This window comes from Dromaius novaehollandiae, chromosome 6, assembly GCF_036370855.1.
Source record: "Dromaius novaehollandiae isolate bDroNov1 chromosome 6, bDroNov1.hap1, whole genome shotgun sequence".
NCBI classification, from domain to species: Eukaryota; Metazoa; Chordata; class Aves; order Casuariiformes; family Dromaiidae; genus Dromaius; species Dromaius novaehollandiae.
This window is the reverse complement of record NC_088103.1, coordinates 40,668,285-40,683,294: the sequence shown is the minus strand read 5'-3', so window position 1 is coordinate 40,683,294 and position 15,010 is coordinate 40,668,285. Positions and strand designations below refer to the sequence as shown.

General features: G+C 39.1%; 1 protein-coding gene across 2 annotated transcripts in view; it reads left to right on the top strand.

Moving 5' to 3' along the window:
- Window positions 1-14,071, top strand: part of HSPA12A (heat shock protein family A (Hsp70) member 12A) — a 64,999-nt gene extending 50,928 nt beyond the window's left edge. For both annotated transcript variants that reach the window (XM_026096195.2, XM_026096193.2), the window contains exons 7-12: window positions 134-305; window positions 3,279-3,365; window positions 3,936-4,040; window positions 5,107-5,365; window positions 7,264-7,367; window positions 8,909-14,071. In XM_026096195.2, the coding sequence (XP_025951980.1) occupies window positions 134-305; window positions 3,279-3,365; window positions 3,936-4,040; window positions 5,107-5,365; window positions 7,264-7,367; window positions 8,909-9,543 (1,362 nt within the window). In that variant the 3' untranslated portion in view covers window positions 9,544-14,071. The remainder of the gene's footprint in view (window positions 1-133; window positions 306-3,278; window positions 3,366-3,935; window positions 4,041-5,106; window positions 5,366-7,263; window positions 7,368-8,908) is intronic.
- Window positions 14,072-15,010: the final 939 nt, after the last annotated feature.

Genomic DNA, 15,010 nt, shown 5'->3' with positions numbered 1-15,010 from the left:
CTTTGTGCATTGAACTTGGAGGGCTGACCTAACTGACACTGAGAGCTGGGGAAATGCTTGTTCACTTGCTGGAAAGGGTCTGATAGGTTACAGTATTTCCCACCCCACTTCTCTGATTAATTCTCTCTCACAGGCGGGAATGGCAACTCCTGAAAATCCTGAACAGTTGATCATTGCCCTGGAACCTGAGGCTGCCTCTATCTACTGCCGAAAACTTCGCCTTCACCAGATGATAGACCTGAGTAGTAGGGCGCCTGTCAATGGTTATAGCCCAAGTGACACAGTTGGAACTGGATTTACACAGGGTACTTCTTCTATTAACTCACTTTAGGTTCTTATGCCTAAGCTTGCTTTGTTCATTAGGGCTGTTTTCTTACCGTTTGTTGTCTTTACCCTCTTGAAATGTTTCAGGCTAGCATCAATTTGCTTTTAATATATTGTTTCATTGTTTACTGTAATTAGACTAGTTTACATATTGATCCAGCAAATATGTTTGCACACACTTAAATTTTAGCATGCAGGTATCTTCATTGTCTTTACTGGGATGTTGTGGGACTCTCTTAAAGATTAAAATTAAAGAGGAGCATATTATTTACATATTTTTTTTTTGCCTTAATTAAAATTAATACTTCATGATTGGGTCAATTTTTATCTTAAGTTGGAAACAATTATGTGTTCAATTTTCTGCATTATTGAAGCAGTGTTATACGACTGAGTCTGCAATGAGACTTCTTAGTCTGAGGTGTTCTTCCAGAGTTTTGGCAGATGGTGCTTTCTGAAGTCATTCCTATGAAATAGTCAGCATTAATTACTAGCAACACTAAGAAATGCATAGCATTGGAATTCAGCAATGAATTTATCTACACATTGAAAAGAAACTAAATATGGCACTTCTAATTTATTGGCCTATGATTGGTTGCTAATATCAATGTTTGAAGACTGAGTTACAGTGAGGGGCAGAGACTGGACCACAGTTTAAGTCATTTGGCAAAAGATCCTTCATCACCAAAGATTTTTGAGCTTACCTGAGATTGGAGGGGAAAAAAAGAGGGATGGGGGAAGAAGCAGTACGGTGTGATCGTAGCATAATGGGTCATATTTCCTATTAGTGTGAATTAAAACAGTTGCACTAACATCAGTGGTGGTGTGCCAGTCTATCCCAGAGAGAATTTTTCAGAATAATTTGTATTTCATCACGTTTAGTAGCTCAAAACAGTGTAAGCAAATGGAAGGTTAAGCTAGTAAAGCCATTTCTGTACTTACTGGATGGTTTTTTTTTTTAAGTCAGACTGAGTCATCACATCATTTTAGCATATCCATGCACCTCCTAGCTAGCAGTTGTCAGATGTGTTCAGTGTGACGGAGGCCCACGCAAGGCACAGAGCACAATTCCTCTGCAGTCCCCTCACATTCTTTCCCCTCTGTTCATGTTCTGAACCATTCCTCTTCCATGTGATTTTCCATGTACCCACCTTCAGGGTCTATGGGAATTTGCATCTGGGAAAATAAATTATTGATGGAAAGAGTTTCTCTGGTTAAGGGGGTTTTGAAGCTGAGTAGGATCTGTTTGACAGATTTGGGGATTCTGCTACAGGGTCTTTTCTTGGACAGGGGGTTATTGTTCTCTTTCTTGACTTTGTGAGGTAAAAGCTATTGTTGATGAGAAAGATTAATTAAATCAGAATTAATCAAAGTTAGGGAAAACAAAGTTTTGAGTGAATTAATTTGGGGTTGGATTTAAAATTTCACATAGGCACAGCAAGGACCCAAGAAAAGCTGGGAATGGATTCAGAAGGAAAACTCTTTAAACATAGACAGTGAGAAGCACTCCAAGGACAATATTATTGCTGTGAAGTCAAAATCAAAATTTTACTCTTCATAATGTCCAGGATAATTTTATTTCAGTCATGGTCAAAGACTAGATCTCATGTTCACGTTATTGCCCACAAAAGTGAATGAAAGGACTCCTGCTGACTTCTGTGGGCTCTGTGTCAGGCGCTTTCTTAGACCTACTGCTTGTTCTGTCATGGAATACTTTGTCATTTAAACTCTTGGTGTATGCTGCTTAGTCAGTACAGTGAGATTTGCATGGCTTGTCTGCATCATAGGGTCTTTATGGAAGGGGTATAGGCGAAAGTGGAGACTCTGCTCTTCTTCTAATGACAGGCATTATATAGAAACAAGAAGAAAAATGCATTCAGCAATTTGCATGCTTTTATTTTCAGAAAGAATGATATTTTCATGCATTACAGGATGCGTCTCTTTTTTGTAGTATTTTATTTAACTGCCTTTGAAAGTGAATGAAAATTACATAAGAAATGATTTTTTGGTCATCCAGGTTGATTAAGAAGCATAATAACAAAGGCTACTCTGCTTTGTCTTCACAGAATGTTTTGTGTCTTTTAAATGTCTAAGTAGAAATTAATTTCTAATAGTGTTATTAGATTATAATCTAATTTTTAATTTGTATGTAGCTAAATTATTCTGTGCCAGTGTCCTCTGCATATTTGTAATAGGCCAAATCTTAGTTACTGCTCAAGGGAAGATATAATTGACTTGCTTAAGAAAGAAATGCACTATTAGGTTCTGCTGTGCAGACTATAGATAAAACTACAGTTTTCATAAGTAAAGGTTGAAATAGATATTAATGTCTGTTTAACCATGTCCAGGTGATTCTTTCCTGCCTGAGTTATCAGAGACTCAGACTTGATGATCTCTTTGAGCCTTAAGAAGTTGAGTCTGATTTTTGGATGCTTGTTTTGAGATAGGCTGAAAGGTCGTGACTGAAGGGCTCCAAAGGTATCTTTGGCTGAGCACCCAAAATCAGTAGAAGAAAATCTTGGATTTTCTCTGCCCTTCCTGGGAACGTTTAGGATACTGTCAGTCTCTTGTGGGCTAGGGCTGCCACCATGTGGCAAAAATACCCCTTAGCATGGCTGGCAATTAGGACACCTTGTTTACGGTTGCATTTTTAAAACCAGAATATAAAAAAATAAGTGTTGTAAGGAAGGACTTGTTTGTGGGTTTCATATTAGCCCATTGTTTTTAGCCCAGTTACTATCATGGAAGAACAGAATGTCTAGAAAACATTTTTTTCCTTCTTTCTAGGACTCATGTGATAATTCCCAATGCTAATGCAGTAGTTTTTGTTCATCTGTTCTATTAACAAGTGATACATAGAGATGCCTCTTCTGGCTTGCATTTGCTTCCTGCACTGTATGCTGTCAACTTGTTCATGATTTCTTATACACAGTAATTTTCTTTCTCTCAATGACTAGCTAAGGAACATGTCCGTCGTAATCGACAGAGTCGCACCTTTTTGGTGGAAAATGTCATAGGAGAGATCTGGTCTGAACTGGAAGAAGGTAGTGTCCTTTCTTGAATGAATTTTTCTCTTTTGGGTTTTATACTGTGGGTGAACATTGCATTTCCCACAAATCTGCTGTGTACTTTAGGGTTCTCAAACTGATTATACATAGAAAAAAATACTAGTACATGTGCTGCTTGTAGTTACCGAGGCTGCGCTGCAATTCTGCATGCTCTAGCAAAATACAGCTTTTTAAGCAGATGATAGAAAGGAATCCAGTTTTTAAAATACAGACCAGAACACATTTTCTCAGAACAGGCCTTGTAAGTATGCCATAATAGTAATTTGGAAACCCACCAAAATGTACCAGTAGCATGAGCAGTTCCATTAATCCACTTTAGCACTCATCTGTGCTAAACTGATAGCTTTTGACATCCAAATTTCATATTTATTATCAATCACTGTATTATAATTGCTAATAATGATCAAATTTTCAGTGCGGACATCCATGACTTTATGCAAGCCATCATCTCTGATGGTGGTAATGCCTATGAGAAGTTTTCCTAGCAATATACTGCTGTGTTAATGCTAACATAAATAGCGCTTACCTGTTCCTGTTGCAAACCAGGTGATCGTTACATCGTCGTTGACAGTGGAGGAGGCACAGTGGATATGACTGTTCATCAGATCAGGCTCCCTGAAGGGCATCTTAAGGAACTGTACAAGGCAACAGGTAAATGACACTTTCACTGCTTGTTTTTTTGTGTAATATTTTGACTTGTCATGGAAGGTAAAGTTTATTATTCGCTACATTTAATTAGTGGTTCTTCCTGAAAAAAGATCAGCATTTGAAATTATGATAACCTAACTGCTGGTCAGTAGACAAGGGTAAATCACTTTATTCTTCTGACACTTTGGGATGGTAAACCTGACTTTGAGAGGGTAAGAAACTGTAACTTCTTTGTTACTCACTCTCTGCCCTGGCACTGGTCTGACTTCTGCTAACAGAGTCATCATCTCCCTCCCCTTTCACAGGTCACCTGTATATTGCTGCTCTGTCCAGGTATTTCAAGACATACCACAGAGATAAAAATAGCTGAGTGTCACAACAGGATCCCTGTAAAGTGACTGTTGGCACAACAGAGTTTTCCCCAGATGTCAGGGGAAGGTCACATTCCAGTGATTTCACAGGCAGTATAACAAGGAGGGTCCACCATTCCCTTGGAAAAACGCACAATGATTGGTCCACAACAAAGATGCAAAATGCAATTCCTTGAATGATACTCCTTTTCTGAACTCCAGATCCACTTGGATGTTGTCCTGTGCCAGGCTGTTAACCACATGGCAGCCTCCTACTTGTTGCTGTGTCTCTGTATTACTGAGTCCTCATGTGTACGGTACCTCACTGAGCATTCTCAGTCTTGGTGACTGTGGAACTGCCACGGGAAAGGAGCTAGTAAGAACAAGTGGGGCATTGTACATCAAATCTACTTATTCCTGAACACAAGTCCAACCTACACCTTCTTGTGTGTGGATAAGGAGGCAGTTTCCTCTGCTTCTAATAAAAATGTTTCGTCTTATGGTGGTAGTGTTGCAGCGGTGATGATGGCATAAGGGTAAAAGTGAGGCAAAGGTAAATTATACTTTATATTAGATCAAGTGGTATCTTAAGAAAAGGTACCTCTTTCTGTAGACCTCTCTATGCTATGACACTCTCAGTAGTGCCAGTCTGATCTGTATATGGTGAACTTGAAATCTAGTAAGAAGAATATTAAAGCTGTATTTTGTTTGTAATACAGGTGGGCCATATGGTTCTTTAGGCGTGGACTATGAATTTGAAAAGCTCCTGTGTAAAATATTTGGAGAAGATTTTATTGAACAATTTAAAATCAAGCGTCCTGCTGCCTGGGTAGATCTGATGATAGCATTTGAGTCCCGTAAAAGGGCAGCAGCTCCAGACAGGACCAATCCACTGAACATTACTCTGCCTTTCTCCTTCATTGACTATTACAAGAAGTTTCGAGGTCACAGTGTAGAACATGCCTTGAGGAAAAGCAAGTGAGTAGATGTTTGAACCTAAATAGATGCATAATTAACAACTGACTGCGAAGACAAATAATTAAAATATCCTAATTATGTGTGGACTAAAAGATAATAAGGTAAAAATGTAATATAGTAGTGAGAAAATGGGATTTCCTGAAGTGTGGTTTCCAGAATAAAAAGTTCTGATCAATCTCTTGCAAAAGCTTTTCTGTACAAAACTTACACTTTCCCAGTATTACTTTCTATGACTTTCATTAGGCCACCATTCACAGAATCCCAGGATGGTTGAGGTTGGAAGGGACCTCTGGAGATCATCTAGTCCAACCCTCCTGCTCGAGGAGGGTGACCTACCAGGTTGTCCAGTGACCCATTGAGTCACTTACCTGAATTTGACCATGTATTTTGAGTCACTTATACTTATTTATTAATGATTTTATTTCAGAATCAGCCCCAGACGATATTTTTAATGTCAGTTCTGCTTTGCTAAGTACTCATTTAAACCTAAGACCCATTTTGTAAATGGGAAAGGAGATTAATAGAGTAGGAGGGTCAGAGATAACAAATAGAGAACAAACAGAGATGCATAAAAGTTTGTTACTGAGAATGTTAATTTGTAGAGGCCTGTGCCTTGAAACGAATCCAGGATCATGAGATACATAAATATATCCATGGTATAGAGCAATGCAAGATCACAGGTAAAAATAAGTGCCACTGCATGGAACTAGGCAAAGTGAAAGTGTTCTTTTGCAGTGATGGCAGGACTTTTTTTTCCCCCCTTAATGTTTTAGCAGTTAGATCATTTGCTCAGAAGGTGGGGAGATATAATCCCCGCTACAGAAGTTTTAGTTCGTGATTGTCAGTTTCAAGAAGGCACCCTAAAAGACAAGATCATGGGTTACTGCAGAAAAGGAAGTGAGGAGAAGGTAGAAGTGGACATTTTGCATCTTTTGAAGCTATGCTGCAGGGGACATGAAGACTAATGGCATCAAAGAGAATAAAGCAGAGAGCCTGGAGCAGAATGCTTAGGACCTGAGAGCAGAAGACATGCTATTTAATACCTGTACATTGGCCTCTTCCTGCATTTTTTCTACTGAATGTTAAATATAACATGCAGACTGAAACTTCTGCATCTCTTCCTAACTGTTAGCAAATGTACTTCAAGTCAAAATGACTTGGAATCCAGCCTCAGAATCACTTCCCAAATGAGACTGAAGCTCTGAAATCATTTTCAAGATTTCTGCAAATACTGCCCATCACGAGACCATCTCCTTCTTGTTAGTAGTCTTAATGGTGCATTTTAGAGGGAGTGCTAAACATTCTCCCCCAAATAAAAGGGAATTAGTAGGATAGCAGGGATAGAAAGAGTGTAAAGGTGACATATGTACATGAATGAAAAGGAGATTATCAGGCTATAACTGGTTTTTGGGTGTGGATCAATGATGGAGTAATGTATACCTGTATTCACTGAACAAACATTATGCCTCTCATTAAAACGCTGTGCTCCCTTCTGCCTCCTGAAATTTCCTATACTTGCTTGTTTTCCTTGTGTGTTTCCAGTGGCTTTGGCCTGCTGCTGCTATTATCTTAATGTTGCCGTTCTGAGGATGAATCAGTGCTGCTTCAGATGAAGCACTGGATGGACCGGCAGCTGTTTCAGGAGGCAGCTGAGCACTGGTAATGCTACAGGCGGCAATCAGGCAAAGAAAGCAACAATTAAGCAAAAAGAACAATTCTCCCTTGAAATTTTACGTTGCTAAAGTTGTTTTGGGGTTGGGGTGAGGCCAGGCCCTTTCCTCCAAGCAAACAACATGCAGATTCTCTAAACTCGTTCATTTATGTGTCTTGCAAGTGCTTGGCCGTTTCTTACGGCTAGACTTACTGTTTTAATGTCCTTCTTCCCTATTCTTTTCCAGTGTGGATTTTGTGAAGTGGTCCTCCCAGGGAATGCTGAGGATGAGCCCCGATGCAATGAATGCTCTTTTCAAACCTACAATCGACCAGATTGTTCAGCACCTTAGTAGGTATCTGTGTGTAACCCCACTTTCTAGCTGAGCTGAGACTGAAGCTTCATTTGCCTGTTTCAGACCAGCAGCTGGAATTATAGTCAAAACAACCCAGTTAGGCAAGGAATCTAGTTCTGAAACTTGTAGCTCGCTACAGAGTGGCCAGGAAAGTAATTTCAAATAGGGGACATCATCTTAATACATCCTACTATCTCATTCTAGTACAAGTTCTTGAGTGTGATTCAGTCCTGTAGCTGTCTAAGCTTAAATTATTCTGTACTTCTAGGGCCCCAAGCATTCAGAAGGCTGAAATGTACTGAGTAGCCCAGATCCTACTTTTCTTTTTCCTGTTTCTGGAAAGAACTAATTAATTCCAGAGACATAATTACATTTCTGATTATTCCTGTTATTAAGACCTCTAGTTCATTTCTCAACAGTGGGTGGACTTATAAAGTCACATTTTTTTCATGAGTGCCCAAATCACTGACATCTCTAAAACAAACAATAAGTGATGCATCTTGGTAAAAGTATTTCCAGGCATGGCTTAAGCAGCACTGGATATATTAATCCAGTAATAGAAAGTGACATAGATTTATTGTGAAACTAATTACTCAGACTCTGCCTCATGGAAGACTTGGCTTGTTTCAAGTAGAGTATAATATATATGCTGAGCATGGTATTATTACCTACGCATTACAAAGCATTACAAGTAATTGAGTTGTATTTGGAATAGAGTATCCAATTTTGGTCTCCCTGTATGAGGAATTATTAGGTAAATTTGAGAGGACACAAGACAAATAATACAGAAAAACTTATATGTGAGCAGGAAGGGAGAGACCTAGGATTACAATAGTTTGGACAGACATCTCAGTCATGCTGCCTCAGTTATTTAAATGAACTAAGGGTAAGCCTTAGTTGATGTTGAGTGATTATACTATTTGCTTTTTTTGGAACTGAAAGATGTGGGCTGAAGCTAAGGGGAAACATCTGTAAAAAGGCAAGGAGGTATTATTTTGCAGATGGTACACATTGTGGTTAAGATGGTAGGGTCCAAAATAGGAAGTGAATTTAAATTGGATGAATTCTGTGGAATGCAGTAAAGGGCCTTTGAATCGGTTAAGTTTGGGAATATTTCATTGCTACTTGCAGTGGCAAGATGATGTCCATTCCCCCACCACACGTGTTCTGACTGGCAGGATTTCTTTGCAAAAAATCTGTGCGACTCCCTTTACTAGTTCAAATTAAATAAAAATTCTGTTTAGGAAGCCTAAATGCCACTTCTCCTTCAGAAATATCCTATGCTTTCTAGTAAGTTTCCATTCACAGGCACTGCCCCAGTGAAAGATAGTATGGATGAGACCGTAGCCTCTTCTGTAGAAGAGGAAGAGAAGCAGAAGTGGAACTAGTGCACGCTAAGTGTGGTCGAGCGGTCATAGAGTCCCTCAAAACATGTGGCAGTTTCAGATCTTGTGTATATTAGGATATTAGGATTTTTAGCTGCATCACTTTGCCTTAGGAAAGTTTTCCCTAGCTAATGGCCTTTGTTTCTGTTTAGGTGATGTGTTTGATAAACCAGAAGTGACCAATGTCAAGTTTCTGTTTCTGGTGGGTGGCTTTGCTGAATCCCCCTTACTTCAGCAAGCTGTCCAGAGTGCTTTTGGTTCCAGATGTCGAGTCATCATTCCTCAGGATGTGGGGCTTACTATACTCAAAGGAGCTGTCCTTTTTGGTCTGGATCCCGCTGTCATCAAAGTGCGGCGTTCCCCTCTTACCTACGGTGTTGGGGTGCTGAATCGATTTGTAGAAGGGAAGCATCCACCAGAAAAGCTGCTAATCAAAGATGGCACACGCTGGTGCACTGATGTTTTTGACAAATTTATCTCAGCTGACCAATCTGTAGCCCTTGGAGAAACTGTGACGCGCAGTTACACACCTGCGAAACCTTCTCAGTTAGTAATAGTGATCAATATCTACAGCTCAGAACAAGATAATGTCAGTTTCATCACTGAATCTGGAGTGAAAAAGTGTGGCACCCTTCGCCTGGATCTCACGGGAACTGATGCTTCAGTGCCAAACCGACGGGAGATCAAAACAGTCATGCAGTTTGGGGACACTGAAATCAAAGCCATAGCCATTGATGTTGCCACCTCTAAAAGTGTCAAAGTTGGTATTGATTTCTTAAACTACTAGCAGTCCATTTTCCCCACCATGGCCTGTTTGTGAGACTGTTCTTCCACTATTTCATTTTTTGACTTTCATATATCATGTAATCAACTTGAATTTCAGCAGGCTAGATGAGAACAGCCAGTAGGTAGGGATATGTCATATTTGTGACCTTGGATGACCAAATGCTGGATCTTAAAAGACCCTTTAAAAGTTTGGGGAGCAAAAGTTCCAGAGGTAGTAAAAGTTCCTGAGTTGCTCAAGCATGCTTAAAGCCCCACCTTTTTTAAGTAATACTGATTGTTGTTGGGTGTTAAAGATTAGTTAAAAAATACAAAATTATTATGTCTTCATTGTGCCCTTCTTCCTTTTCTTCCTCCCAAGAAACACTCACCAATTCACAGGGTGGTTGTAGGGATTATCTGTTTGAACAGCACCATCCTCTGAAAAAATTACTAGCTTACAGTCTTCTTTTGTTCTCTTGATTTTGCCCTGTACTTTGAAAATTTTAAGTGCTGAAAGCCATGTACTTAACCAAATAGAAACTGAGTTTCTTAATTTCTGAGATTCCACTGAAAATAAAATCCTTGAAATCCTTAAATTTAGATTTAAAATATATATACATATTGGGAGCCTAATATTAACTGCTCTAATTTGAAAATAAAGCCTTTGTTGTTAACAGCTCTTCGAGCTAGCTTTGGAACTGAACAGCTAGCACTGCTCTCATTTACACTTTGGAAAATTATTAAGAACACAGCTATTTTCATTTTAAGGCTATTTTAAACTTACTTTTATTAGTCTCCATCTGAAATCACAGAATCACATAATAGCTGAGGCTGGAGGGGACCTCCATAGATCAACTAGTTCAACCCACCTGCTCAAAGCGAGGTCAACTAGAGCTGGTTGTTCTGGACACCGCCCAGTTGGGTTTTGAGTATCACCAGAGTTGGAGACTCCACAGCCTTTCTAGGTAACCTGTTCCAGTGTTTGACCACTCTCACCAAAAAAAGTTTTGTTTAAATGGAATTTCTTGTATTTCAGTTTGTGCCCATTGCCTCTTGTTCTGTTCACTGGATACCACTGAGAAGACTCTGTCTCCATCTTCTTTACTCCCTTTTATGAGGCATTTATACACACTGGTAAGATCCCCCCAAGCCTTCTCTTCTCCAGGGTAAACAGTCCCAGCTCTCTCAGCTTCTCCTTGTGTGTCACATGCTCTAGTCCCGTAATCAATTTTGTGGCCCTTTGTTGAACTTACTCCAGTAGGTCCATGTCTCTCTTTTACTAGGGGGGCCAGCTGGACCCAGAACTCCAGATGTGGCCTCAACAGTGCTCCTCAACAGAGGAGAGGGAAAGTATCACCTCCTTCAACACGCTGGCAGTGCTGTTCCTAATGCAGCCCAGGATGCTGTTAGCCTTCTTTCCTGCAAGGACAGAAATGTTGCTGGCTCATGTTCAACTTGCTACCAAGACCCCCAGGACCTTCTCTGCCAAGATGCTTTCCAGTCAGTCAGCCCCTGGCCCACAGTGGTGCATTGGGTTTTTCCTCCCGAGATGCAGGACTTTGCACTTCCCTTTGTTGAACTTAATGAGGTTCCTCTCTGCTCATTTCTCCAGCCGCCCTTTGAATGGCAGCACACCCATCTGGTCTATCAACCACTTCTCCCAGTGGTTATACTTGTTAATCTCTGTGTTAATTATTGGAAATACAGTTAGCTAATGGCTGTCCAGGAAGTTTTAAACAACTTAAAAGGGAGAAAATGTCCAGATCAAAAGTATCATAGTTTATTTTGAGTAGCAAACATTTTAATAATGGAAAATATATTTCCGTGTTGAGTTTAACGTGCATTAAAGTGGAAGACAGAGGCCCAAAGCACGAAACTACAAGTAGTATTAAGTAGATAAAGCATTCCTTACGTGGCTGGGAGCACACAACTATACTACAGGGGAAGTACAATGATGGTCACGGTAACATCTTGCTTACCAAATAATAACTTTCTAGAAATATTTTCTTACGCATGTTCACCTGGAGAATTTCTTCTGCAAATGGCACAGTTTTTATTTTGCAAAATCCTACGAGTGGGTAACTTGTGAAACCTTGGATCTGTATCTGCCACGAACCAACAACTTATAATGCAAATCCAAATCCCCATTCAAATTTTCAGACTGATATTAATCTATAGAATCACCCTAAAAATGCCGACACTTCCAAAGCTTTTACACAGAGCTGATTACCTGCTGGAATTCATTACATTTTTGAAACTTTGCAGTGTTAATTGTTAAACTAAAGCTTCCTTTCTAATAAGTTGAGCATGAGTTAAAGCCATTACTGACACTTTTGGGAAATGAAAGCTTTATCGATTGTTTCACTAATTTACATTCCAATCCTGCACTTCAGATTTCTGTGTTTAACCTAGAGTTTTGCCACAGCAAAGAGTGCAGAACTGGCTGGCTGCATTTTGCTCTTGAATTTTGTGTCTCCTGCAGAATTCTTGAGTAAATGTAAAAAGAAATCTGGTTTGCATTCAGTTAATTAAAAAAAAAAAAAAGACTATGGAGAATGCTAGTCACTGTATCTGGCTGGATACTTTCTGTAATTACAAAGTGTGCTTGCTAGCATTCAGTTTCCTGCTGCCTGCTAACTGCTTTAAAAGCTAAATATTAGAATTTTTTGTGTGTTGCTTTCCATGGTTTACAAACAAGAGAAATTTTAAGATGAGTTATGAACAATATAATTTCATGTATATATAATATTTAAATATTGTACAGACTCTCTCTTTCAACAGTGCTATTTTCTTGTATAAAAATGTTCTTTGCCTCTGTTGATTTCTTTCAGCTGTTAATTTTAAATAACATAGTTTTTCAATCAGCTTCTGTAATTATAGGCTTTTAAAGATGGTAAGATATGAAATGTAAAAGGCTGATCTTACAGTAATAGGACAGAAATGTTGGTGTGTCAGAGAATACAACATTCTTCCTGCAATGCAAGTCATACCAGTTAAGCATATTACATGGATGCACTAGTATGTGCATGGTGGGATTTTCATTTCTTTGTTTCAAATGGTCACCCTTCATTTCTAACAGTTCATCATAATAATGGATGAATCCTCCTGTAAAATCATGTTAAAATTTAGAGTGTATTATCTGGATATACAGCTTCAACAGTTTTTTTTTTTAAAGGATCTTCTCTGGTTAAAAAAAAAATACTTGCCGAAGCCAGGCAACACTGATTTATCGTAGCTGCAGGTCAGACGCAGTAGAGACTACTGCTCTACTAGTGCCCACACACAAAGTTCATACAGAAAAGCAGGCTTCACTATGTTTGCATTTCACTGAATGGGTCTGATTGTGCACAGACTTGTTTCCAGTACTTTTGTGGCCTTACTTGGTCTAGTAAAATCTTGGTTACGTGGCTGCAACCCCCCCACTAAGAGGAGGCCCACTACAGATCATGTGGCTTATGATTTTTGTGCTGTTTTCAGCCTTTTTGCAGTGAGCAGTAACAGTAGTTTCTGCAGCTCTTCAGAAGTGTAGTTTTTGAACAGTAGTGTTTTTCTGCACTTTTGTATTCACCTTTTATAAGATTCTATGTGGATCCAAGCAGGGTTTTGTTAATTAAATGATTCTGCTGTAACTATAAAATGTGAAGATTTTGCGTATTTTTGCACTTCCTCATTATCAAGCTTATCTTTGCAGTACAGGGAACTATTGAGCAAACTCCCACCTGACCTCATTGCCTCTTTAAACCCAAGAGTGGAAAATTACCTTGTCTCTCTAGTGAATTAGAATAAGAAAGTAGAATATTATGCTATGGTCTGTAGTCTATAGCCCTTTTGAACAACTTTACATGGTAAGTGGTGTATGGATGCCCATTTTAATAGTGAAGGTTGTTAGGCTATAAAACTAGTATGAAATTTATTAGGAAATGAGTCATTTTTAGAATAGTAATTCTGTAACTTTAGCAGGATATTCCCTGCAGAGCATTTTTTCCGTAGGGATTTCAGATGGCATTGCGCAGCGTAAGTGTTGAAAAGGCATGCTATCCTTAGGCAAAACAGGCAGCCTTGACAGAAGTTTTTCTTAAGCAGCAACTTGCAAGTGTGGGTCATACATAGCTCCAGGCTGAAAGTTAGCAGCTAATTGTGATAGAATGACTAATTGTACTAGAATCTGATAAATGTGCAGTGATGGTTACAACAGGTAATATTGGTATATTTATACCACTGTATATATATACAGGAGTTTTAATGCATTATTATGAGAAGGCTAATTGTATATTGCAGAGATTTAATCGCCAAGATAGGCTGCATATTTATAATACGAAGTGGCTTAAGCGGCTGAATAGTATAAAAGTTGTTGGGCATAATGTCATAGTACTCACCTGCTTAAAATAGTCTTAAACTATATTATAAAACCAACCATTGTGGTCTTGTTCACCTCTGTGCAAGATAAGTTCAGATTTCACTGATGTTTGGAGCTGTTCACAACTTGTCTGGATTGTATCTGAGTGTTCTTGTGTCTTCAAACATATCAAATAAAATACAATAAAACTAAATTTTGTTTCTGGGTGTTACTGTTTTTGTGAAAATCACTATAAAAAGTGAGAAAGTGAGAAAGGCTAAATGGTTATACTTGCATTGGGATGCACCTTCATATGCGTAACGGAGCAAAAGGGATACCAACTCTTATGTGCCGCATATCAGATTTTTTAAACCTGTTTTGATCTGTGGATACCTAGAGCCTTCGCCTAGAGGTTGCAGGTCTCTGTGTAGCATATGCAGATTTTCAAACAATAGGCTGCTGCGTTTTTAGTTCACTTGTGTATTTCTTAGAGGGAGCCCGTATGTGCCTAGGGTTGAAATCCACTGTTGGGGATTTTACTCAAATTCCACAAAGTTTGTGTAGTTTTGAATAGGCCATTTGTTGGGTGTTAAGACAGAAAGGCTTCAGACAATACCGAAAAGAAATTACCTATTTTCTATGAGACACTATGAATCAGAATGAGAGAGCTGGGAAATGGAATATGCTCAACACTGAAAACATACTGCTCTCGCCATTTCTTTAAGACATTCTCTACAGAACTCTCATGATGTCGAGAAATACAACAGTGCTGCTGTTTTTCACTGTCATCTAAGTATTACTCTTAAAGCTTACTGATGATAACTAGAAAACCATAATAGCATATAAGATGTAAAATGAAAACCAGCATGTGACCGGATATTCCATAGTCACAGTCCGTGGTGGCAGGTCTGAAGGAAGATACGCGTGGAGCAGAGGGTGAACATCTAAATGATGTTCGCATCCAGGGTAAATGCAAAATTGCCAGAATTAAAATTGAATAGTTCATCTTCAAAATTTATCAAAGGAGGGATTTAAAATACTTGCTCGAAGAGTTGCCTGTGGGAGGAGGAGGGGAAATACCTTAAAAACAATAGGCAGATGGCTTTAACCAATGCCAACGCATGAGTTCCTCTCCCAAGCCTTCAGGTTGCCA